The sequence below is a fragment of the Tinamus guttatus genome, unplaced genomic scaffold (assembly GCF_059628265.1).
Source record: "Tinamus guttatus ecotype Peru unplaced genomic scaffold, ASM5962826v1 Tinamus_guttatus_pri_ptg000813l, whole genome shotgun sequence".
Classification (NCBI taxonomy): Eukaryota; Metazoa; Chordata; class Aves; order Tinamiformes; family Tinamidae; genus Tinamus; species Tinamus guttatus.
Window position 1 is genome coordinate 363,226 of NW_028289347.1, and position 27,458 is coordinate 390,683.

General features: G+C 39.7%; 1 protein-coding gene across 1 annotated transcript in view; it reads right to left on the reverse strand.

Moving 5' to 3' along the window:
- Window positions 1-16,531: 16,531 nt before the first annotated feature.
- The window catches only part of LIX1 (limb and CNS expressed 1), a 33,215-nt gene continuing 22,288 nt past the window's right edge, over window positions 16,532-27,458 (reverse strand). The window contains exons 3-6 of the mRNA XM_010227895.2: window positions 24,658-24,798; window positions 21,878-21,973; window positions 17,539-17,616; window positions 16,532-16,818 (exon numbers count right to left, since the gene is read on the reverse strand). Of these exons, the coding sequence (XP_010226197.1) occupies window positions 16,534-16,818; window positions 17,539-17,616; window positions 21,878-21,973; window positions 24,658-24,798 (600 nt within the window). The 3' untranslated portion in view covers window positions 16,532-16,533. The remainder of the gene's footprint in view (window positions 16,819-17,538; window positions 17,617-21,877; window positions 21,974-24,657; window positions 24,799-27,458) is intronic.

Here is a 27,458-nt window from a genome sequence, read left to right on the forward strand (position 1 = left end):
AAATTTGCTGTGCGTTCTGGTGTTTGGGACAAGTTTAACACTAGTTTTTGACCGAGTTAACTAATGCAAGGGGAGTAGGAAAGGATTGAAGGAAGAGCAGATGCTGAAATAGGCTCTCCTTGGTCTCCTATGGTGAAGAGTGGGTCCACTGCTACTCAATTTTAAATGACCTGTGTGATGGTCCTGGCTGCCAGCAGCTCCACCTGCGCTGTTGAGATGCCTTCCCTGTCACCTTCTGCAGAGCTGTGTATCTATACAGATATCCATGCAGAATCCTCTGCAGGGCAGCTGAGGGGTCACCTCCTCCAAGTGCATTAGGATGTTAGTGCTGTTGTTCATTTCTGTGTCTCATCTTCATCAGGAGCTGTTAATAAGTAGGATATGTTGATCCAATCTCCATGATTGTGTGAGGTCTGACTTTCAAGACATATTTTAAAATGTGAAATGCGAAATTCAGCATCTGAGGAGGGTCTGTTTACCTGCTGCATTACCCTGCCAGAGGGAAAAGTAATTACATCTTGCAGCAGGTTAACAGCTTGTTCGTAGACTAAACATGGGCATGAAAACAGTCCAGTAAGAACATCAAAACTACCTCCCAATTAAAAGCATCATAAAATTCTCCGAAGTTGCACAGTTCCTTCTTGGTTCATGTGAAGACAAAGCCGTCACTACTGAACCAAGACATGCTTTCCTGTCAAACAGCATGTAAAGCATGCGGACCCTCTTGCCACCTTTTTTTTTTTCCCGGATGTTCTTCTGCACAAGGCAGTTCTTGCCACTGCAAGGCACTTTTCAGCTGAACTCAGCAGCAAGCCTGCCTCTGTCTGCTGCCAGGACCAGCTGCCGAGTAAGAGCCTTGCGTGGGCAGGGAGCCCTCCTAGGGAGCCGAGGAAGCGGCGGAGCGGAGCAGCGTCAGGCTGGATGGGTGATGGAGGGTGTGTTGGTGGGTGAGAGGGGCAGGATTCGTGATGTGCCACCCTCCCGAGGAAGAATTTTTATTTCCAGGGGACCCCTTGTTAAGTTGTGGATAACAAATGCCTATTTCACCAGTGAAAGTAACTAACATTTAGAAAGACTATATCAAGAATTCAAGTAGAGAATAGGTAAAGCTGGTTATCCTGCTCTAAATGACAGCTGTTTGTAGCATCTCATTTTAAAGATTTTCAAGCCAGCATGGAATAGAGAATGCTTTTGTTATTCTCACCTTGTTGAGCAAGGGCTGGGTGCTCAAAGACTCAGTTCAAAAGAAATAAAATATTCTTTACTACCTTTCTGTCTTTTAGTTGCCAACTTTATGAACGAGAGTGGTAGATAATCTGAAAGCAGCTGGCCGTTCCTAGTATGTGTCTGTGCTCTTTCTTGTGCTGGCAATTGCTCATCAGGCAGGGCTGCGCTGATTTTATTGCCTGGTACAGAGCATAGAAGCAGTAAGCGAGCCCTTGCCTGAGTCTGGGATTTTTTGTTTTTTCCTCGGAGTGCCGATGATGGTTTCCAGAGCTGTCTGCAGCAGGGGCATTAGCCAGACCAGCTCCCAGCCATGCCAGGGGAAAACTGCCGTGGTTCTAGCAGTGCACCCAGCCACAGAACAGCTGCTTCTGATTACACTGTGCTTCACATCTCCGGGAAGGAGGCAGCCTGTTTCATTTCTGTATTCCTTTTTCCTTATCCCCTCCCCCTGTGTTAATCTGACCTTTTTATGAGATGTGTTTATCTATAGTCAAAGACAAAGTGAGCTGTAGAAAGGGATTTTTTGCCTACTTGTTCTTAATGAAGCATCACATGCGGCTGCACTATAAAGCTGTTTCAGTGATGGCAGGGTGCAAAATAATAACATGTTGGTTGAGCTTTTTGTTTCTTTTCTTTTTTATATCTTTTTTTTTTCCTCCTAAATTGAAAGTACAGGATCATCGTTGCAATCTCCCTTGAATGTAGGTAAGTTTTGGAAGCCTCTGGGAGGCTGTATGCTCACAGGCACCTTTGGCAAGGAGTTTGAGAAGTCTGCTGTCCACTGGGAAGGACAACTGCCTTAGTTTGCTTTGCAGCTGGAGTTGAAGGTCTGTGCACGCTGCTGACCCTCTGTGCCTCAAAAGAGGGACAGAGGCATCTGGAGTGTTACGAAAGGCAGCAAATAAAACTCTGAAAAGTGCATTTATAGGACCATTCCAGAAAGAGCCAGGGTAAGAGAGATTTTGAATGGAAACTTGAGTAGAAAAGGTCTTAGAAACTATAAGGAAAAATCCCCAGGGTCTCCTGGTGTGTGGGATTCTTGATGTATTCAGGATTCGGAGGTTCATTGTGAAGAATGAAACACAATAGCGCTAAAGAAATGCTGACTCCATTGCAGATTGTTTCCTAACCTCAGACTTTCGCCAACATGTGGCAAAAGTGTCACCATCTGGTTCATAGGTAGCCACCTCTGTGCAGGTGTTTGAAAACTCCAGCCCAGCTCCCGTTTGGCCACCCCATGAACCACAGGTTCTCTGTGTCTGGGACCATGTGCCAGAAGTAATTCCTTTCCCTAAGAGAGTATAACTGGGAAACTAAGAACCAAGTGCTGTGTGATGTGACCACTTGAGCTTTCTTTCTTCAAGGCAAAAAAGAATCTTTTATCAAAGGCTTTCTCAAAAAAAGAAAAAAAAAATCTGTGTAATAAGGTTGTTTGATATATTTGTGAGGAACTAGGAAAACGACTGATGGTTCACTACTGTTCATGTTGCATGTTAAGTAGGTAATTATAGCAGTAAAGTTAGCTAAGCAAATAATATTACTTTTTAGTTTAGATGAATATTCTTATGTCAGTAGCTAATACTCATTAGTTGCCATTCTCACGACCAAGCAACTTTTAAAATAATTTTGCCAAATATGGCATAGATTTGTGCAATATATGTTGAATAGTATCCTTGAAACTGATACTATTGTTCTATGCCCACTGGAGTGGAGTCCTTCCTAATATTTTTGTTTTAATTATTGTATTTATTAAATACAATTGACTAATCTGATAACCTTCTATGATGGAATGACCACCTGGATAGACGAGGGGAGAGCGGTAGATGTCGTCTATCTCGACTTCACCAAGGCTTTTGACACCGTCCCTCACAACATCCTCCTGGGCAAGCTCTGGAAGTGTGGGATAGATGAGTGCACAGTGAGGTGGATTAGGAACTGGCTGGATGGCAGAGCTCAGAGGGTGGTGATCAGCGGTGCAGAGTCTAGTTGGAGGCCTGTGGCTAGTGGGGTCCCCCAGGGGTCAGTCCTTGGTCCAGTCCTGTTCAATTTATTCATCAATGACCTGGATGAAGGCACGGAGTGCTCCCTCAGCAAGTTTGCTGATGATACCAAACTGGGAGGAGTAGCCGATACCCCAGAGGGCTGCGCTGCCATCCAGAGGGACCTGGACAGACTGGACAACTGGGCGGTGAAAAACCTCATGAAATTCAACAAGGCCAAGTGCAGGGTCCTGCAGCTGGGGAGGAATAACCCCAGACACCAGGACAGGCTGGGGACTGACCTTCTGGAGAGCAGCTCTGTGGAGGGGGACCTGGGGGTCATGGTGGACAACAAGTTAACCATGAGGCAGCAGTGTGCCCTCGTGGCCAAGAAGGCCAATGGGATCCTGGGGTGTGTTAAGAAGAGCGTCTCCAGCAGGTCGAGGGAGGTGATCCTGCCCCTCTACTCAGCCCTGGTGAGGCCACATCTGGAGTATTGTGTCCAGTTCTGGGCTCCACAGTACAAGAGGGATGTGGAGCTGCTGGAGAGAGTCCAGCGCAGGACTACAAGGATGATCAGGGGCCTGGAACATCTGCCCTATGAGGAGAGGCTGAGGGAGCTGGGCCTGTTCAGCCTGGAGAAGAGAAGGCTGAGAGGGGATCTAATCAGTGTATATAAATACCTTAAGGGAGGCAGTGAGGAGGATGGTGCTGGTCTCTTTTCAGTGGTGGCCACTGACAGAACTAGAGGAAATGACCACGAACTGAAGCATCAAAAGTTCCGCATGAACTTAAGGAAAAATTTCTTACCAGTGAGGGTGACAGAGCACTGGAACAGGCTGCCCAGAGAGGTTGTGGAGTCTCCTTCTCTGGAGATCTTCAAAACCCGCTTGGATGCAGTCCTGTGCCACGTGCTCTAGGTGACCCTGCGTGTGCAGGGGGGTTGGACTAGATGATCCCTAGAGGTCCCTTCCAACCTTAAGCATTCTGTGATTCTATGATTCTACACATTTGGGTCTTAAGTTGTAGCATTCATGTCTAGGACAATGATGATTGTGTACATTATACAAAAAAATTAAATATAATCAAAAAGCTAATACTTTATCATTGCTAGACATAGTGTAAATATGCTTCTGCTCTGGCATGCAAAGTTTTTTTCCTGAGAGTAATGTTGATATTGATTTTGCTGGCAGAGTCCTTTTGAATATGAAAACAAACCAAAAAAAGAACCTCCTTTTTCAGCAGGAGAGAGTGCTCATTTGAAACCAAATTAATCCTTATTTGTTTGCCTGTCTTTTTATTGGCCACTTAGGGAGCATAACATGGTGTTGTGCTGCGCACAAACTGATGTTCCATCATGGAAGTGGCTTTTCTTGGCCTCCACTGTATTTACAGCAGTTTCTAATGAGGAGTTGCTGTTCAGCTGCAAATGCACAGAGTTAACACTCTGTCATATTCTCAGTGAAAGAGAGAAACAGGCTAATCACAGGTGCTTATAATTTGCCAGCTAATTGAAAGCCCTTTCAGGTGAGAGTACTGGGTATGTCTAAATGGAGGGTTCAAGAAAAATAAATCTGTGTTCGCACCGGAGAGTACGTTCTCCATGGTCCTATTATTCTCATGTATACAGCAGGTGATGCCTGCAAAATTAGTTTTGTACTGCGCTGACAGGAGCCATGCCAGGTAGTTGCTATGCCCTTCACAGAAAAATGTCTCTGCAGTTGTTAAATTACATCGCTCTTATAACCATTTCAAGCAGCTATTTCCGAGGATTTTCTGAGTAAATTTTTTTGTGAATTATCTCTTATTCCACATGAAAGAAGCTATTGGGAATGAAGCCCACAGGAAAATCTGCCTAAAATTCAGCTACTCACAGGACTTTTTATTACCATACATGATTTATGGATGTGGCTTGGTACTTTCCTCATTTGTAGAGAACATAAAAAACCTCAGAAATCTGGTCTCCTGGGATTCCTCAGTTCACCATCTAGTATGTTTGTCTACTTCTAAATTATTTCTATGGAATATATATTTCCAACATGTTTACTGTAAGAGGATGACAGCAGAGGTAGGAGTATTTGCTGGATGTACCTCAAAACAGAGAAACCAAGTTGTGGCTAACAAGTTTCTACAATACATGCCCAAGGCTATCACAGTGAGAACACAGTGAGAAACTGAACTTTGCAGCCAGCCAGAGAGTAGGGAAGCTCCTTGGCATGAGCAGAGGGCTGTGCTGTGGGCTGGCAACCACCTGGGGGTGGGAGGGCAGGAAAGGCTAAATACTCATAACGTTTCTCTTGACTCTTGTTGCTGCTACTGTTTTCTTAGCAAAAGCTTTAATGCAGAAAACACTTGACACTGAGAACAGAACTGAGCTGATGTAGCTAAACCTAAATGAACCGAAGCCTGAATGTTCCCCTCCCTTGTGGGAGGGAGCGCTCACTTTGCAAAATTTTTAAAAACCTGGTCTACACTTTGTCATGAAATAAGGGCATGAGGTTATAGTTGCATTATTTCTGTCCAAGCTTCATCTAAATTAAGTGGGTTTTTTTGCTGCAGTTTTGAGATAAAACATTGCTTGTTTTCAGAATGTCTACAGGGATGAGTGTTAATGTTTTCAGTGTGAACAAACAGATGTGACCTATTTTTCCATAAGTAAATGAATCTCCCTCAAAAGACAGAGGAAAAAACAGTGGAAATTTTGCATCATTTTGGTTTGCATTCACTGATAATCTCACATTGGCCCAGGCCTCTCATAGTCATTGCGCTTGTTATTTTAAGGACAGACTCTGGCTAAGAATTAGGTTACATAAAGATAAATCCTTGTGTAGTCCTTGCACAAGAAAGCGTGTCCATGTGCATTTGGAAGCTGTAGATGGGGAAGCTTTTTGTAAGGTCTCTATTAAGAAAATACTGACATGGAGAAACCCTGACCATGCTACGGTTAGGAGAAAAATTTACCTATGGCCAACCAGGTTCAGCTTTGGTAAATAAATAATAAGTGTACAATAATCCAACCAAGTATGGTAGTTCTGTGGTAAAAGCTGCTCCTCTTTTGTTCCACTCATTTTTTATGACCCAAAGAATGGCTGCTGCCCAGAGCGGTCATACACTTGCATCTCATAAACTAAACTTCTCTTCATTTGCCTTATAAACCCCCCAGCTGATAAGGCTCAGGGCAACCTCTTGGTTCTATTTCTAGTGATGGATCATGCAAACTGTAAATCTTGGATTCTGTGAGGCAGCTGGTGCTCTTGTTTTAGCAACACTTTCCTCAGTAAATTCTAGAAAGGTGAATGAACCTAATGAAGCTTCAGTGTGAGGAATCATGTTTGATAATGTGACAGTGAAAGATTGTTACCTTCCTGTTGATATAAATGTTGCTACATATATTCATAACGTATGAAAAAGTAGGAAATGTGATAGCTCTTCTTTCAAAGAATTTAAGTATGAGCTTCTAAGTTCTGTCAAGCTCAAATTCGCCTAGATCTTCACCAGAGAATATACTGAAGTTTAAATGCCAAAAGAAGCGCAGAGGTGTTTTTCAAAGAGCTTTGTCCTACACCAGATGACAAACGCAAGCATTTCCTGTGCTGTGGACATCGTGGCAATGATTAAAGCAAGGCATGCTTGCCATTACAGCTCTGGAGATCTTCGAAACCTGCTTGGACGCCACCCTGTGCCACGTGCTCTAGGTGATCCTGTGTGTGCAGGGGAGTTAGACTAGACGACCTCTAGAAGTCCCTTCCAACATTAAGCATTCTATGATTCTATGATTCTAAGATTTTGTTAAGGGAAATTCTATTTCTTCCACTCAGCAAAGCTTCTTTTACTCACTTATGCTGTTGTGTTAAGAGGTTGTAACCAGGTTTATGTGCATCATAAAGTAACCTAGCAGCTGCAGAACCCAAGGGGAGAATGGATTGAATTTCTCTGCATTTAGATTAAGGACTGAGCATAGTATCACTATCTGTAGAAATTTTGTCTTAGAGACAAATAGGAGAGGTTCTTGTCTCTCAATTTTAAGCTAATATAGTGTAGAAGTCTAATAATTCCGTCTCTTATTATTGCACATTTGCAGAGTTATTTGTAAGCCCATTGCTGATTTAGTTCCTATGAAGATTTTGAACTGATACTTGTTAGAGTTGAAAGACGTAGCATCCTTCATGGGTCTGACACACTATGGTTGGGAGTAGAACAGAGTTCTCCCCATTTTATTATGAGAGGAAGGGAAGTGGAAGCTTTTCCAGTAGGAAGAGGCTTATTCATTGCCCATGCTTATTCTATGGGAAGCCATGGACAGGGGAGGTGTGTTAATGCTCTTAAGTTGTACTGAATGTGCTAAATGACAGAGGTTGGTTAGCTGCAGGCTGGCCGTTACTTTATACTGGGCCCTCACAGTCAATGTCAAACGTCTTGGGACAGGTTTGCTCTTCTGGAAGCAGGTAACAGGGAAGACTCCATTACAGGTGGAAGGATTGTAGAGTGGCCCCATGTAGAAGGATTGAAGAGTGGCTGCATTATTTGCGCTGCTGGAGAGTTGTTGGGCACCTAGTTCCGTGTGGATGGCTGCTTGCTGTGCGCAGTCCCCGGCACGCTGTACCCACCGGCGTTCGCACCCAGGGAAGGACACGGGAGCTGCACCTGCGCTATCCACGTGGAGCCACGTCCTGGTCTGCAGTAGTAGTAACACCATGACCATGTTGCTTAGCTTGTTGACAAGGCCCACAAGTTACTCCTGCAACATTGTAAACTAAGAAAGGAGGAGAAGGTATAAAACTGCCTGATCAAATACGGGGGAAAAATACAGGGGTGTTACAGAGGTGAAACATCAAATGTAATCTTTTTTCTGACATATATGTAGGCTCATATGTAAAAGGAACTGTTATACAAAGTTGGCCTGACATTAACATAGTGCAGGTTAGTTAGTTAACATTTCGAGAATCTAGATGGCTGAAAAAACCAACCAACCAACCAAAAACCTGCCAGGTCTTTTGGAAAAAAAAAGAAAAAGAACAAACAAATCTTCATGCACTGACAGGTTTGGATAAACATGATTGTGTTTTCCTTTGTAGCTGCTGTTTGTTTCTTATGTACATCATACAACTTTCTGCAGATGAGTTGTCTGTATCTCCTTAATTCTATAAGCACAGCAGTACTGGAAGATAAAATGACATATACTTAAAAAAAAAATGACAATAAATCTGGGATTACCTTTCTAATTAGAGATTCAAAAGGTCTTCAAAGGCATAGTCTTCCTTGGCAGAGCTCTAGTGATTCCCTACCTGCATCACCTTTGGGATCCTTATCTGACTTAAGTAACCTGACTGAATAGAAATGAATCGAACTCAATTCAGATTGTTTAACAATAGTGCAAAACACTTTCCCTTATTTTCATGAACGTATGTAACTGTTAAACGCAATCTACCCATGGCATACAGAAATACACTTAGAAAATCTTTACATCTTTCTACTAGAGAGGAGAAGGCATCTCCCAGGATCTCTGGGAGGTTTCCTGCAGGAAAATGCAAGGTGCGAGGGCTCCTCGAGCCCTTCCGTTGCTGGCCAGGGAGGGACATGGGGCAACCTCCCACCCCCTCCCAAACCCGCTGCACAAAATATGGGCCAATATTTCCATTGTAGTAAACAACCATTTGTTTACTGGTATTAAAAAGGTTATGTTACATCTGCAGTGATTTCAAATCAAATTTGGGAAATTTCTCTTTTGATTTTCGATACTTAATCATATTTTATGGTTTTTCTGTAATTTTACTTTTTATAATATTGGCACAGTAAAAAAAGGAAGAAGCTTTGATTGCTGTCTTATCTCTTTTGTTATTAACAGGTTTAAAGCAGAGTTTTTGCTGTGAGCTCTGCTTCTGTGATGACACTTAAAATCCAGTTGTGCAGCCCATCTCTGCTGCAGTGCCCAAGCGAGCTAGTGAAAGGCCCCGATTCAGATTCATTTGCTTAAACACCGGCTGAGGGGGGCACTTTTTTGACAAACCAACAGGACAAAATAAGTGGGTCATTAACAGCTGGTTAACTCTCAAGGGATTCTCTTTGCTTTTGACTTTCCTTTGCAAAAATTCACAATGGTGAATTTTGTTCCATAGATTTTATGTGATGCAGTATGTGCTTGTATCATGTTTCCCTGCTACATCTTAATGGCTGTTTTACATCTAGGCTAGAATGTGATACAATTATAGTGTCCCCCACTGAGATGAGTTAGGGGAGACGTGGAGAAAATACTGCACAGCTGTGTTGGTGCCATTAACATTTAGGCCTGACAGGCTGGTTATTACAGTTAGTTATTTAGTGTTGTTTTGGCCTGAGCATCCTTTTTCTCTAAGGCTAGACAATTGTGTGAAGTGGAGGTTCTGGATAGCATCTCCAAAGCTTTATAGGGAAACAGAATTTGAACAAAGTTGTGTAGCAAATACTTTTTATTATTACTCAGAAATACCAAATTAGTGATCACTGGGTACATTCTGCAAGGCCGTATGACACTGAAATATGACAGTTGCAGCTGGGAGGTCCGTGATCTGCTTTTGTAGCTCTTCCAGTCTGCCTATGTGATCGTGTGCAAGTCATGCACATGCTACTTGTAATGGAGTATATAATAGCTATAAAGATCCTGTGGACATGCCTTTTGTGCATAGCGCATTGCAGTTGTATCAAGTGAAAGTTTATCCATTATTGCATTTATCCATTATTTTTCATTCATCAATGAATGTGGTCCCTTTTTTGGGAAAGATGGTCAATAGTGTTGAATTAGGAAATTATTTATAATGCACTGTGTGGAGAAAATGATTCTATATAACAGCATATGACTTCTACATTTTCTCTCCCAACAGTCTGCATGGGTGCTAAAAAATAGGGGTTTATGGCCGCTGTATACTATTCAGAGTCTGTAGTTCAACTCAGCCAGTGAATCTCAAATTGAATAAGAGTGAAGAACGTCATTCTGCAGCAAGTTGCATCCCCACAAGCTTCAAGCTTGCATGTATAAGGTGCTGGGGTTTAGAAAACAATTGTCTGGCTGTATCTATGAATAAGGCTTCAGACAGAGTATTCAGCTCAGTTGTTTGTACTCCACACTCTCTTAGTCTGCCTCTTCCCTGAGGTAACAAGGGTGATCAGAGGCCTACCAAAAAAAAAAAAAAAAAAGGGAACTGATTGTGTGACATCTGGTGAAGGCTAAGTTTGGGAGATAGGAAAGCAGTGTTGAAATAAGCTAGAAGAAGGGAATAATTCTCATATACATTTGCTAGAGATAGGATGAGAAATAACAGTTTCAGTTAGATGTTAGGTTAGAAGGAGATGTTGGAGAAAAGGATGTAAGCATAGTTATGTCTGGGTATATATTGTCTAGAAAGCTGTTTGATCTGTCAGGATGCTTTACAAATGGTTCAATCTGTCTAGGGACAGAATTCAGATGTCCTCTCCGAATTTCTCCCAGCCTATAGTCTATGAACTAGGGGATTCTCCACCTTGCCCCCTATGGACTATGCCAATTTAAATCTAGATTCAAATTTTATTAGGAAAGTGAGATGAATCAGATATAAACTGTTGGTTACAGGTTCTCTTGTTTTGTCTGGTCATAAATAGTATGCCATAGAAAAGACTATTCACCTCTAAAAGGAGAGGCTGCAGTATTAATGTGTCCTGAAGTTTTTATTCCTCCCAGAGGAATCCTAACCACTAGAATCATTTGCAGAACCCGATTTCTTCTCTCTGATCAATTTAACTTTGTAGAAATTGTTAAATATTTAGTGGTGCAGAAAGTGATGCCTCTGTTTCCGCCCTTGCTAGAATAATCAGTAGCCTCTGTGTTTATTCATGTTGAGGTAAGTGGGTTTCAAGGCAGTTTTGAATACAGCAAAAGCAGTGACTTGTAAAAACTTGCCACACTGATGTTCTTGAGAAAAGGCTTCAGATCACCTTCTAAAGCAGTGCAGGAATTGAGGGCAGAACTTAACACATTTGGAGATGCAATTTGTTCCCTTCAGAATTATAGTATGTGACAGCTACAGGAACGATTCTGCCAACAAGCACCATCTCGGTCTCTACTGCAGACAGATTTTTCTCTGTTTTGAAGAATAAAGTAACAAATACCAGTATTATTTCAGTTTAACATCAAGGGGTGACTGGAATAATGCTTGTGGCGGGTAGTATCAGCATGAAAGAATGAAGCTAACATTTTCATGCTACTTACTGTTTATTTTTCCTGCACGCTGTTTGTAAGAATTTCCTGTGTTCACTTTGTAGTGAGCTAAGTCAGTATTCTGTATATTTAGTTTTCACAGACTTTCTTCTTACACTGTGGAGCTCATCACAGTCAACATCTGGCAACTGGCTGGGAAGTCTTTCTTTTTTATTTTATTTTTTCCAGAGGATGAGAGCTGTTCTGAAATTTCTGGCTAGGTATACTGAAATATGCATTACTTGGCGCAGTCATTACTGTTTCAGCTGTACCATATTCAAAAAAATGATTCAGAAGCAAACCAAGTAACAGTGTGACAATCTGCTCTGCAAGTAGACTCATAATAAGAGCATAGATGCATTGTAGGGTTATGCTTTCTCCCTTCCTTGGGTCTTGAGGTGAAAGACATTTTATAACGTAAATAAAGAACAAATATTCTGAAATTGTGCTGGTTGTTTAAGTGAATGAAAAAAAAAAACCTGTTGTAGGGGAATAACCTAATCACGAAGGAAACTGTCAGAAAGTGCAGGAGGGTGGCTGAGTATTCTAATGTTTGCAAGGGAAATCTCATTCTTCTGTGACTCCATTTGTAGAACGCTTCAGGAGACCTATTGAGGGCACTGTGAAATGTGGTGATTTATGTTTTTAGACAAGTTATGCTGTTTGCATGCAGTGTTATCAACAATTCAGCTGAGAATCAAAAATATGTGAAACTTTTTATTTGCATGTCCCCATATTTTACCTACTGCACAGACAAAGAAAGGTAGATAGTTGTGTGGATATATCTACATACATATAGACAGGTAGAGACATGTATTAGATATATGTCATAGCCTGTCTTCCACAGTGAACTCCAGGTTCTTGAGGACTGGGCAGCTAGATTTTTACAGCTCTATGAACAGTTGTTAACCATGTATGAGTTAACTCATTTGTTACTATTACATTTATTATTAATTTTTTCTTCTCTTATCCTGATATGGATGTTGTTGTGTAGCATCTTGTAACACATTTTTTTAGTATCTGCATTGCTATTATGGCAACAATGACTCCTTATGTTTTGAACTTCTTAATTTGCAGAGCTCTTATCTCTCTGATGTTGGTATTTCAGGTATTTCAGTATCAACATTCATCTAACATGCATGTTCTTTTTCAGTCATCACCACAACTTTTTATAGCTGTCATATCCATGTATTCTGTGAAGATAGATGCCCTTCAGTTTAAAGAAAAAAAATCCTGTTTTTTTTCACCTATGTTATCTATCTAAAAGGTATCATTTACTATCTGCTTCTTCATACCTGCGGCTTACAAGAGGTGTGATTGAGGTAATCAAAACTATAGAGAAGTCACAAATGAACATGATACATATATATTAAGTACAGAGCTAATACTGTGTTTACACACGACATAAAAAGCTAATATCTTATATCTAGTAACCATGGTACTACTGTGACAAGAGGGGGTGGAAATCTGGCTTAATATGTCCTTTTAAAGCTTGGCTGTAATTTGAAGATTAATACAACAAGAACATACAAAAACAATAAAAATACTCACAAGCTACATACCTTCTCCCATTTATCTGTTCCTTTAAATTCAAAAATACCCTGACAAGAAAACAACAAAGAGGACCTGGAGAATGAAGATATCCTGTGCTCCAGGTTTTGTGATTCTGTGTTATAAGATTCTTTCTGAGTTTTGATTTCATTCATGTGAGAACATCAATCAGTTTTTCAGGGTGTTTCCCTTACAAAGAGGGAGAATTTGTAAGTGACATTAATGAACTTCTATCTGAATAGAGACAGAAAAAGCTGATATTTGCTTTCTGGAAGCTTTGTTTTCAAAGGTCATGTCTGACACATTCTGAAGTTCAACCTTTTTTCATTCTGCTGCTGAAGTTTACTGTTTACCGTATACTGTCAGTATTGGTCTAACTGGGGTTTACTGAAACCAGAGCTAAGCTTTAAGATGAAAGAAATCGCTTCATCTTATCCTGAGTAGTAATATTTACACTCCTTTTTGCTTTCTTTTCCCTCCAAGGTCACTTGTCTTGAATCCTGCAAATCCAGGTTTTAATGTGTACAAGAACAGCATTGCCTGGGACAAAGTTGTCCAGAAGCAGAGCTTCCTTAAGCCTCTCTTTAATGGTGTGAAGGCAAAAGAAAGCTGAGCTTTAACAAGCAACATATAAAATATCATTTTGGCAGAACCTTCCCTACTGATTCTGTCAAGGTAAATGATACACTGCCTCTGATAGGAGTGAGCATCAGGGGTCAAGGGGTTCTTGTTTTGTCTGTCTACCAATTTATTTAGCAAACAACTGTTGTCATCACTTCTGAATTAACTGCATGCAATTCACTCTGTTCAGAGAGTTAAATCTCCTGCTACAGATTTATTCCTCTGTAATGGAAAAAGCTGAAAGATGTGTTTATTGTTCTTTCCTCAGGTGGCTAAAGAGTTCAGGCAAAAGAGCAGAGAGGGCAACATGTTTGAGGCCTCTTGTTCCTACTACAATGGCTTTTACTTCCCAGCTGCCTTGAGCAGGAATTGAATTCTATAAAATGTGAAAGCATCACTTACTCAAGTGTCCCAATGAAAGAACTATGTGGTTGCACAATAAGATGAGTATATATCTGCCTAACATCTGGCAAATCACTGTGTTGTCATATGTAAATAGTGGAAAGGTGTCCAATAGACTGTCTCCATACATCAGCTACTCCAGAACTTATAGACAGCTCCCTATGTCCTGTGTGTAAGATCAAAGTAGAGTAATTGAAATGAAATGTTGTGAGGAGATAAATGATGTAACCAGACACTAGTGCTGCTCAGGATAAGACATAGTGCATTTCAGCTTATAACAGTAGGCTGTGGACTGGTGTGGACTGGTACAATGTAGGTGGTTAGAGCTACAGTACAGAATTCTCATCAGAAAGCCATTAGGCATGCTGAATCCAGCCAAAGGTATTTTCCTATTAGCCCGAAGAGATCTAGGATTTGGTTGCTACTTATTTTAATTTGTTTTTGCTTTCAAGTCTTGCTTTCTGTATAAATCCATGGAGTTGAACTAGCCAATAGGAAAGCATTTGAACACTGAAAGGAACGTCACTCCATTGTGGCAAGACTGTTTATTTCTGTATCTATCTGATCAACAACAACTAAAAAAATCAAAGCAATTCAAGTTATTCTAGTGTCTGTATTCTAAAATCTGCTATTTTAAATATTTTAGATACCACTTGATGGGAGTCATCCCCTACCTATATTACTCAGCATAAATGCACAGGGAAGTATGTAAAACTTAGTGATGTTGTACAAAAATGATGCTTACTTTCTTGTTACATATTTGAAATGTCTTGAATGAAGAGCATTTTTACAGTGATGAAGACTAAATACTAAAAATATTAAAAATTAGGAGAAAAAATCACTTTTCAAGGTTAATATAGAATATATAAAATGTGTGGGTTTTTTTGAGGAACAGTCAGCCAGCAGCATATACTCTTTTAATGAGTAATTGAAAAAGAGCAGGGAAAAAAAAAAGAAAGTTTTCTTACACACATCAAGATCCTACCTGTTTTTCATCCAAAATATCAATATTTCTTTAAGTCCATGACACTCTCAGGTTATTGAAGAGGCTGCTTTCTTTTCTTTCTTTCTATTGAAGCTCAGTGCTCAACAGAAAAATCCAGCACTGGCTGTTTCTGCCCAATGAAGTGGCTCCTTCGGAAATAAGTTTCCAAAAGTGTGCTTTCTGTCTGTCTTTTTTCCCTTTTTGCTTCCAGCTGTCCGTGGGCCCTGGGGTGCCTTGGGTGACTTGGCACTCTCTGTGCTGGTCATGAGCCCTGCTGGAGCATCCCGCATCCCTCCTGAGAGAGCTCAGGTACCTTCACAAGGTGCCAGCTGCTGCCTCTGTGGGGAGGTTGCAAGGGAATGGTTTTGCAGCAGGCTTGTTCTCGCTGACCAGTTCCTATGGCTCTTTTATTTTGGATTTGCAGCATAGTTGTGTCCACAGTAGTACTAGAAACTCCAGATGGGTGAAAAACTGGTGTAGTATCTTTCTTTTTAATGTTGAAATTCATAATGTTTAAAGTATATTTTAACAATGTTAGAAGTTAGTGCTGAAGTCACTGAGATGATTTAAACCACAGTTCTGCTGGGCGTTCATTCCTGCAGAAGCAACTAGAGAGCAGAAGAACCAAGAAGCAATGTGTCTACATTCCTTGTCTGGCTTCTTAGCACATTTCTGCCTTCAGCAGCAGCTCGAATGGCAGCTGACAAGTGTGTGTGTGTGCAGCATGCAGGCACATGCTGCTCGCTCCGCTCCTGGGCTGGTAACTTCTAGCAGAAGATGGGGCTGACAGCATGGGGGAAGGGAGCAGCTTAAAGCTCAGAAGCTTTCTGCTTCAGTGCATGTGGACATCTCTCCTATGAATGGGAAGAGAGAGAGAAATCTCTCCTGGTGAAAGATCTGACTTGACAGCAGAGTCAGAGCATGGCAAGTTTCTGAAGTCATAACAGAACTATGGTCTCACAGAATCTGTATTTGTCCTAGGCAGAACATGACCAATCTTAAAATTTTAATCATTTATACGCCTACACCTTTGCAACGTCTTGCTTGGCTTCAGCGGAGATGGAAACAGGTGAAATTTGGAGCAATAGTTGTGTGGTGCAGCTTTTCAGCTGGGAAGGCTGCTCCTGCCCTTGAGTGCCAACAGACCAAGGGTGCTTCAGCCGTGGCACCTGCTAGCGCTGCCAGGAGGAAGCAGGATTCCTTTTGTTTCTTACTGCAAGCAGGCTGTAAATTTCTCATCATAGCTTTTACATCTTTGTCAAGGAAAATGAAGACAGCCTTTGTGCAAAACAGCCTCTCAATTTCCAGAGTGCCATGAGAGTTTTCTGTTTTTTTGTTTTTTTTTTTTTTCCCTTTATGGCTTAGTATAGTACAGTAGCAATACTTCATTGACTCCTAGTTTCTGTCCATTAAAATGAAAATTTAAAAGAAGAAAGATGTCAAGCTTCTAGATACAGAAAGTAAACCGTCAGTGAAAAGAATGTTACCAGTTTATTCATGTGGCCTTTTCAACAGAGAAGAGCATGCATGTTATCCTTCAACATCAAACACCTCCTTCAAGGTTAGTGGTAGCCATGCAGGGCTAAGCCCATTTGATCATCCTGTGAGAAAGAGGTAGCTTGATCACTGTAGATCTGACTTAGTGCTAAGCTTAATATTTCTTTTTTTTCCTTGTAAAACCTCAACTCCTGCCCAGCTTTCCTGGCTTCTTCCAGTTCTCTAAGTGCCACTTGCAGCTCTTGAGAAATAATTCCTGGAGATTCTTGCTCCTTCGTAATCCAGTCCAGGGCCATATGACTTCTCATCCTTTCATCTAAGGAATACTGGGAGTAGTAGGAAATTACTTCCTGTTATTCAGGAAAGTGAGAAACAACATGGAAGTTAGTAACATACTCTTTTTTTTTCCTCTTTGTTTTGTGTTTTACTAAAAAATTCATCCCTGATTTTTTTTTTTTTTTTTTTGCTAAAACATTAATGTCTGGGCAAAGCTTAAAGCATAACCCTTTTGTAATCTTGTACGTCTTTTATACTGCACACTGAAAGGAAATAAAATGCCCCTTAGATTTTGAACTGTTTTATAAAATATTTTAAAAGTTAAGCTAAAATTAAATGCATCTTCTGCATATGAAGACATCTCTTGAAGAGAAGCAGTAATTTAAATGCTGAAATTGAGTTTTGTTTCCCTTTGAGCAACTCAGAATGCGTAAATTATCTGTAGAATATAATAAAGCATAATTGAAGGGGGTTAAAAATACCTTGAAATTGTTCAACTTAGAACATTTCTAATATTTTTCACAAAACTAGAAGAGAAAAATGCTGTCATGACATTTTTTCTCTAGTGAATTTTCTGCTTTTCTTGATAGATAGAACTGTGTAATATCTGCACTGATAGCAAAAGATAAATGCAGAAAACTTAAATCTGTTTCAAAACTTAACCTCATCTGTTATAAATTCAAATAAAGGAGGAGCAAATTCATTTAGACCTTCAAAAAAAAATCTTTTGAGTATTTTCCTCCTAGGCAGTTAACCACTGACTCACGTGCCAAGTTTTTGATGCAGTGTCCTACCTGCCGGGAGCACTTTGTTTCGCGTAGCGCTTTGAGGCTGCCATTCCAATGCAAAAGCTGGAAGATGATCATCAGCTCCTGGAAGAATCAGAGCATGCTGGTTACTGATTGAAATCTTCAAAAGCCACACCTTTGCTCTTAGAAGAAAAAAAGAAATAGGGCAGATATGGTGTTTAAAGGTGGTGACATAAAGAAACAAAATTGATCCTAATCACATTAAGACATATAATGAAAGGCATATGGATAGCCAGCTGGAAGCTAGCATTTTCCCTTTCAAAGCAAATAGAAAATGCATGAGTACTGCATAATATTCATATTCTGAATAATACAGAGTTAAGATTGATTTGTAAAGAAGCCCTTATTTGCCACTATGTGACCATTACAACCTTGTCTCTAGCCACAGTGATGGGGTATCCAGAGGTTTTTGACAATCCGATAGTAATGTCCAGGATACTTGTGAAATTTTGGTGCCCAGACTGTGTTTCTTTTCTGTCATTTTGCATACTACTAGCACAGCAGATTTCAAAGCACTTGCTTTCTATCCTTGATGAAGATATATATGCAGCACAACATAAAAAAAGCTTAGTCCATTTGCAGTGATACCTGAAAGTAATCTAAAATCTGTGCCCAAATCGTTATATCATCAGTGTTAATCATTTCAATGATTGAATTGTGTAGGGCAACATGCAAAGAAAAAACAAACCAAACAAGCAAAGAAAGTCATCACTAGGTTATATAAGTATCTTTACACATAAAAATGGACCTGCATATGAGTGGCTGTTATTCAGCAGGCAATTTCCCTAACAGAATGTTGGTTTTGGGGCAGACATCCAGTGGCCATAAAAACAATTATTACGGATTAGCATTGTATTTGGTTTTATTTAAATGCAGCTGAAGCTGGCAGCTCTAAGTGTTTAGGACTTCTGCGGAACACAAAATGATGCAGCTGTTTCAGCTGAAATGTGATTGATGCATTTTAATGGGTCAGCAGGTACCTTTAGATGACACTGTGCATATTTGTGCTGAACTAGATCCTTGTCTGGATATTTATTACATTGGGAATATTCCCAAGTGCAGTTTGGCTGGAAATGTTTTTCTCATCTTGCAACATTTTGGACTTCTAGCATTTTCCTGTTCTAAAAATGGGAATGTTTCTAAAAGCATCCTGGTTGCATGGTGCCAAGGCCCTGTGAAGGGTTTGGATAATGGCAGCAGCAAGTGGGGAGAGCTGAGGGGACAGGAATTTACCCTCTGAAGCTGCGTGCACCTCTGCTGCCCCAAACAGCCCCTTCTTGGGCCTTGCTGCATCCGTACCTGCCCGACTGCCAAGCTATGGAGTTGGTGTCTGAGTGTGAGATGCCCACAAGTTTTGTGCTTTGAACAGAAGAAAGGGAGGGAGAAGAAGACTAATTCAGTAGGAGACAGGGTTTTTTGCAGCCTGTAGTGCAGCTCAAATCCTTGCTACAAACTGGGATGAATAAAGAGTAAATCTAAGTTTCTTTTCTGAGGTCCATTTGCTTTTCTATTTTTTTGAACAAAAATGTTGGTGTACTGCCCTTGTCTTGTACCTATGTGTTAATATTGAGTAAATTTGGAATCCTGTGACAAAGCAGAGGTCAGAAGAATTTTCTGAGGAATCTGAAAATGATACTACATTCCATATATACTACATTCCATAGAAGTCATAGACCTTTACTTGTGTTGTAAGCTGTGGTTTGCTTGACTGGGTGTTCAGCTAGATTCCTCAGTTCCATTTTTTTTTTTTCATGAGTATTTAGCTAGTGATCTTTGTCATGAGCATGGCTGCCTTATTCTTTTCAGCTTGTGAAGGAGACTGTGCATGTAATATATGGAATTTTATCTCCATTTTAGGTGGCAAAATTTAGGAAATGCATCAAATGGCCTGGTAAACAGAGTAAGAACTTGCACTAAGCAATTCTGCTGCCTGAAACATGAGATTCTGCAGTGTGCTTACTACCCCTAACAGATAATACAGCCCTTTAATTTGGTGCATATACAGCGGTAATCAATTCATAGTATGTATCATGATTAGATTGATGAATGAAATGAGGATGAAGTGTCACCATGAGAATTTCTTTTTACTCCAGGTAAAGATTTTGTACCAGAAACGTTGTTACTGATGTCCTTATGATACTCAACACTACAAAATCAAATCCAAAGTTCCCAAAAACATGGAGTGACTCATCTCTAGCAAAAAAAGGAAGCCAAAAGGATGTGCTACATGATTGGAGGCTTCAAGCTGAAGAGTGTGGTAGATTTTGCTTGGGATTCAAAAGCCGTGTTGTCTCATGCTGTTATTCTCTTGCACTTGATTTTTGGTCATTCAATATTAGTAAAAGAAATCAGTAACCATTGTGTTTATTTTGAAATTAAATGTCCTAATATTCGCATTTCAAAAGGCAGATAATAGAACGTAACTCATCGCAGGGAAATTTGCAAAATCCTGTGTATAAATAGTTCTCACACTCCCCTTTCAATGCCTCTGATTACGGAGTGAGAATCCCAACACTATGCTTTTCAGTCCACATTTAGCTTGGCAACTCCTCCCTTTGTAATTTTTAACATTTCCATTTGCTGCTGCAGCAGTACGTGGGCTGGACCTTGAGACACATGAAAATAATCATGGAAACTCAGTAGTTTAGGGACAGTAGCACAAACATGTTCAGTCCCCCTTCTAATTTTCTCATTTGTGAAAACCTATTATGTTAGTTCTTCCTGTTGGTTTTTAACAGGTCTTCAGTAGATATCACTCTCTCCTGTTAAGAAGACTTCTCAATCATTTGCCACGGTAGTTACTTCGGGGATTTTGGGCCAGCTGCTAAGTCTTCTTCAGTCACTCCTCAAAGTGAGGAAGAAAAGTCTTTACATTTTAATTGTGATGTTTTAGTTAATAGATGGATTGTAGCCATCTTTTATTTCCAAGATCTCTCTGCTTATAGGTTAAAGAGCCTTACTCTTTTAAATATTTCTGCATTTTGAGAGTGTTCTTTCTCAATGACTGATTTTAAGAGTTTTGGTTTCCTTCTATGGTTAAGTGTATCTTGGGTTTAGAAAATAAGGTGAGGTCAGGCACCAAAAGGACCAAATATAGACCATGGAAGCAATACTAAAAGCTTGTTGGTTCCAGCACAGTGTCATCGTTTATGAATAAGTAGGGTAATTTCTGCACTGATGCTCTCATCCCTATCTCTTCTTTTAGTCTGTTAGACAAATGCTCAATTGTATTAGCTCAGCCAAAATGCCTAGCTCTGGGTCCATGCAGTTCAAAATGGGTGTGCTCTAGGAATACACAGGTTACATTCCCAAAGATGCTTCCCCTTTCCACTAATTTGATACTTACATGTGGGCATGTGCTACTTGCACCAATGTGGTGAAGCAGAGTGCTCCCAAAAACACAACACCTACATCCAATAAACTGCTGTTATTCATTGACAAAAACCCAAACCTGTGCTCTACTGGGGTATTTGGAGATTTATATGACATTGCTCCAATTCACACTTCATCGTATGGCAGAAAAGCAGAAACATTGACTCAGAAATATGTGAATCTATTTTGCTATCTATATGAGAAAACTGTTTATGGAAGAAGGTTTTAAATATGACTTGGTTATTCAGAAAGCTGCAAACAAACAGCTGCCTGAAGATTTCACTAGTGCCTCAATATATCGCTCTACATATCAGTTGCCTGAGGGGATGACTCAAACTTTTTTGACTGCAGTGAAATTTTGAAAAGGCCCCGGCAGACCATGCTTACCATCCTGCCAAGATGACCCATGTTTTAAGAAGAGTATTTGTCCTCGGACGTGTCCCACTTGACATTGTGAGTACCCGTGTTCAGTACTGTGTTTTAGAATTTCTTTGAAATACCAGAACAGAAAGTCGCACTCTGTTTAGGATGTACCAGCCCAGTGCAAGATTATTACCTGCAGAATTTTCTCCAGTAGCCTAGATTGAGCTTGAGATTTGCATTAGGAATTGGAATCAAAGAAGCCAAACTATTTTATCAAATTATCATGTAAGTGCAGCACTGTGGAGAGCACATTTGAGCAGGTGTTAGTAGTCAGGAGGGAAAGTAGCTGTATCAGTTTTCTAATGCTGTGGTTACAAAGTGTTTTCATTCTACTTATTACTATAGAGGAGTTGAGAAGTTAGCCTGTAATGACTCCGTTACCATGTGAATCCATCTTTTTGTCATTCTGCATCATCACAGCCTCCCCACTACTTACCTTAAATACCACAATTTCTATTAGATATTAATCACAAAAATAAGTTACTTCTTTCAAAAGTGAATAAATCAGAGGCTTTATTTGTTGTTATACCTGAAATTCCAGCATTGTCTTTCCAATGTTTGACTCCAGCATGTAGTGATAGGCTCCAATACTAGTGCTTGGGTCATCAGCATCCTTGAAGTTACCCTTAGAGAAGAAATGAGATGGTGTGGTTAGAATGGGAGTGGTTGGTTTATGTTGTGCAGTATTTCTTACAGTTATGCATGTGTTTTAGTACTGCAAATGGAGCCTATTTTTAATGTCCTGTTCTCTCTTTCCCTAGCAAAGATTCTGGGATGCTGTTCTAGGAGTCACAGTTATCTTGGCAATTACTCATTTTACCAGCTTATTTTGGGCCAACTGATTACTCTGAGTTGGTTATGACAACCAGTAAACTTTGGTTTCTTTATCCTTAAAAATAATCCTTAAACCTGGTTGTGCCTTAGGATGTATGCCAATCTTGATAGAGTGAAGGAAAATGAGAAAGCCAAGTTGCTAATGAGTTGTTGATTACTGGGAAGGTGTTATAGGGTAAACTAAAAATACTTTAATCTCTTATTTTCTGCATTTTAGTAAGCACTAAGCGATCTAGAGCCTTGCTCAAGTCTCTTACCTGGCCTCCATGCAGATCTTACTTGCTGCTGGTTTATCTGATATACCCCTCATTTCATGCTCTAAGTGCCCTCTTTTCTATCTAGCCATACTTTTCAACTTTTTCAAAATCTCTCCCAAGCAGTTCAGAGTTCAGCTGACACTGATTGATGGCTTAGAATTATTAAATATTTCTGTGTTAATGCTCTGCTGCCTTTTAGTTGATTTTGAGTGTCCCAGGCCTCTAATGTTAGAAGAGCCTATCTCTCACTTTCAAGTTTTACTATTCCCTCAGTACTCTCGCTCCTCCCTCTAAACTCTAAAGTGTAATTATTTGAGATGTATCTCCAGAAAAGATCGTTAAATCAGTTCTGTCCAGTTGCAGACTTATCATCACAGTACTTAAATGCCGACTGTGTGGGTTTTAAGTCTTATAGAGTGTATCTGTGGTAATGAGTACATTTCACAAAGTGCATCTGTGGCCACCGCGCTGAAGCGTAGTGACATGCTCCAGGATTTTGCATTTGCTTTTTCAGTGGAATCCTCAAGCTGCAGGAACTAGCCATTATAACAAGGGGCTGAATTTCACTTAAATTCACTGCCTCCCCTCCCTTTTCTTTGGGGAGGGTAAGAGTAGGTACACCTAGGAAAGAAACATGAGACAATTTTGAACAAATTCCTCTGCATAACCTGAGGTGTTCAATGGCAACTTCACAAAGTTGAACAGATTTCTACCCAGTATGGTTCTGCTGAACTGCTACTAAATTTATAGCTTTTGAATGCTGTAGCATTAACACACTGCTGCTGAAATATTTATGTTAGCTTTTAAATATCCCTGAGGAAATCCAACCAGAACTCTGCAATGTGTATACCCTTTTACCTCAAAAATTTCCATAAAAAATGATAAATTACTCAAATCAAAACTCCTTTTAAATTTCACACACAAATAAATCATGCTCTATTTTTCTTAACTTTTATGGATTTTTTTTTTCCTCCAAATGTATAAAATTCACAGTGCTGGAAAAGAAAACCCTTATTGCACCCACACAACAGATATTGACCAGACCTCCTTCTCCTATGCTTCTCTGTTTCTACATCCTCCTTCTCAATATATCTTACGAAGGGGGTACAAAGCTTATTACTTGAAAAGTGAACACTGCAGATTATCTCACAAAATACAAGGAAGCGGTAATATTTCTAAATTACTTAAAATGCATTCCACACTTATCAAAACTCCTGCACGTGGTTCTGTGAATATAAGAGGACCTCGGTTAAGCTCTCCTCAGTCTGAGATACCTGCCTTTTAGTGAATTAGCACTTTCATTTACAAGGGTTATTTATTCTCTAAGATAATATTTGTCATGTAGTACTGTTCTGAATTATCAATACTTTATCTGGTTATTAACTGCAGAGAAAACAAACCTACACAACTTCTAAGGATTAACGGAGCCTTGTGGACTACCAAAACTACCACTTTTTTAAGAACAAAATTGCTTTGGACAATCTTTACTAGAACAATGGTCAAAAACCACTAAAACCTTGAGTTTTATTTGTCATCTGAAGGAAAATCTACTAGTTATGGACAAGCAGAATTTTACAAGACTATATTAGTGAGTATTAGTATAGATGGAAACATAACCCTAAAACTATTTGGTAATGATAAGTATTTAATTATGTTTTCCAAGTAGTTTTTGCTTATGTATGATGCCTAAGAAGAAAGAAAGAGTCACTGATATTTGGAGTGTGGTCATTTCTGAAGTGGTCACTTATAACTGAGAAGGTTGCACATTAGCCTTCTCAAAATCTTCCCAAATTTTTTGTAAAAAAAAAAAATAATAATAAAATAAAAGCATGGACCCACCAGCTGGCATAGCAGAAAAACTGTCTGTTTTCTTAAAGGTCGAGTTCCTCCAATTTTATTTATTTCCCTGAATCTGATGGTGCAACAATGTACATATTAGCTAGTTACCTGATCTCCATGGCACATTTGCACCACTGGACAGCAAGGGCAGGTTGCAGGAGTCAGCTTTATGAGCTGTATCCAACTCACTGATGCTATTTAACCCTTGGCTCTTTTAAACTGGTGCCAGGCCATATAGTAGAGAAGCAAGCCAACTCTGAGTTAATTGGATTAGCAGTGAAGATACAGTTGCAGAGATTCTAATAATCTCATCCAAGGTGTTTATTCATAATCTCCAAACTTGCATTGATAGCAAACCCTTTAAGTGTTTTGCGCTTACACTGGTTGAGGAAACAGCCTCCCGAATGCTTTCCATGATGAAGTCCTTTGTGATCCTGCGACAAGGCAGCTCATTGAAGAGAGAATTGATCAAAGCCACTTTTGCAGCATCTCGCCTTGCTTCTGCTCTGCTTAAGCAGTTCTGAAAAAGGACAGAAAAAAATTTACATTTCTCAGGTAAGGTCTGTATTTCCAGCTGCATTTCTTAGGTGTGGTTTATACTTTTCAATACAAGAAAGGCAAAATATCCTTTTCCGAAAAGATTATATTGATTACTTTCCTCACAAATTGTGGCTACTTGGAGCCAGTTTTAGTGAGAAATGGCTTTTACTCAAAGTTTCACAAAAGCTTTTGCTTTAACTAAAAATTCATCTTTGAAATTCAACTTTGTCAAAGTTCTGTGATCTCAGCAGTATTTTAATTTATTTTAAATGGTTACTGCAAGGGTTGATTCACTGCTGCTTAACACTTTTTGAACCAGCAGTAAAACTTGGAGTGAATTCTCTTTCCAAAAAGATTTTTGGTGAAAATATGTCTTAGATGTTTTTGTTTATTTTTGTTCAGAAAACACATATGTTTGAGCTCTGCAAAACAGAATGATACCTTCGAACTTCTTGGTGATGTTGTTCCTTGTTTCTTTTAAAACAGATATATGACATAAAGGATTTTGAGCATCTGCAGGGCTCTGAGGAGTGGGAAAGGGAAACTTGAACAAAATTGGCACCCTTGTTGTTCACCCTACCTTTGTAGCTCAAGCTGCCGGTCAGCATCAGCAGACCCACCACAGTTCACAGGGTGTTACTTGCTAGTTTAATCTTGCCTTTTAAAATTCCAGTTTGTGTTTGATTCCTTTGGGGATTGTAATAGGGCATGAACATTTCTTAGCTCTTTCAACCAGCAAACAATGTATTTCTAATTTTAATGACTTGGGGAGTTGCTAATTTAGGAAGCACTGGGCGTTCTTAAACTTACTCTCTGTAGGGTGACCTGGGCCAAAAATCCTGTTGCTAATCTTATGGAGTCTTAGAGCCCCCAGGCCTCCTAACCTCATCTCTCCTGCACTGCATATGTTGTCAGGACTCACCCATGTATCCCACATCAGGCCTGAGGATCTTAATTATATCAAAGCATTTACAAGACTGAATTGTATACCGCAGGCAGTGAAAAGCAGAGACCAAAGCCCCGACAGTGCCTGAGGCTGCAGCAAGCAGCTACAAGGAATAGATTACATGAATTAAATCCATATGAACCTAGCAGATGAATCGCACTCAAGGCTTTCAGGAAGACTTTAAAATGCCTTGAAAGATTTATGCCAATCTGACCACAGGGTGAAATTCTTTTATACTTTCAAATCTGTCAAACCGGACCTGCACATGCCAGTAAGACATTCCTCCCAGGCAACAGAGTGCAGGTTGTCTGTGCTGCTTCAGGTTGCTGCTGTATCCCAGCCAGGAAATTGGGTCCTGGTGACGGCCATTCCCTGAGACTACAGTGAAAAGAAGTCAATCTCATATGCTCCTTAGCATATGAGAGCAGTGAATTCCCAGCCTTTCTGAACAACCAATTGACATTTAATTTTTGTTGTTCTCATATTGAGCTTGGAGCATATGAATCAAGCAAGTTGATGCATCTCTGTATTCCTCTCACAGGCTGTGAATAGAGTGAAGAAGTAGGGGCACTTGGGACTAGCAAAAACTGCCATGGTTATCAAAACCAATGCTATCCTTGTGGAGACATGCTGAATAAATTTTTGTAAGAAGTAGATGAAAGCAATCTTATAAAAATTCCCGAACACAATTTAAATGTCAGATGACAGAAAATAATGTTTGCATGCATTTACAGACTTATACACAAATACATTTCTGTCTAGTTTTCTTCATAGTTAGGAAATTGTCCCTTACTGAGAGACTGCCTTACTTCAGCTTAGATGTTATTCTTGTTATAATACAGTGGATATTCTTTTCTGTTCAAGTAGAATGGTCTGCATAGTTTCTTTTATCAAGTATCTCCAATACAATGAGTGACAGAAATTATTTAAATGCTTATCTTTTAGTTGGTTAGATTTTGTCATCATAAAGATGACCATTTTGCTCTCCCTTTTAAAGTGCATTTTTTAGAAAGTTTTTTCAAAGAAGTAATGTGTGTTTTGTTGCATAGAAAGGTGAGTTTTGGGGGTTTTTTTGTTTGCACTTTGCTAAACAAATATAATTCCTCTCAGAAGCTGGCATCTCAACAAATGTATAAAATAGCAAACCCTTTTTATATCCATTTCAAGCTACCCAGGTCCAATGTTTTGTCAGTGTGTATTTTTCTTTTATTAGGTTTAAACACTCTCTTGCAGGCAGCATGTAGTTCTCTTTCTACAATTCAGGGAACAGAACTCAGATTTATGTGCTTTCAATAATAAACGTTATAATAAAAACCAATCCAAATTATTTGGATTCAGACCATCCTTGTGAAGATGAAATCTAGTAAAAATGACAGATAAAAGAAAACTATTCATTTTTTAAGTAAGACCAGCAAAGCAGCAGATCAAAGAGTCTGCACATATTTATAAGCAAATGGCAACCTTTTTGAGATCAAGAGATTTACAAATCTGGAAGAAGAGAAAAATTCTTAACATTTACTAAGTGTAACAGGAGATATAAATACTTAACCAAAAATGGTGATTATAATTTAAAACAATGACATGTGACTTTCCTTTGCATTTTTTCCCCCTTAATTTAAATTTTTTCTCAGTCCTGAAAGGATGAAACTGATTAAAACTCATATGAGCCAGGGAATAAAAGGGTAAAAAATTTA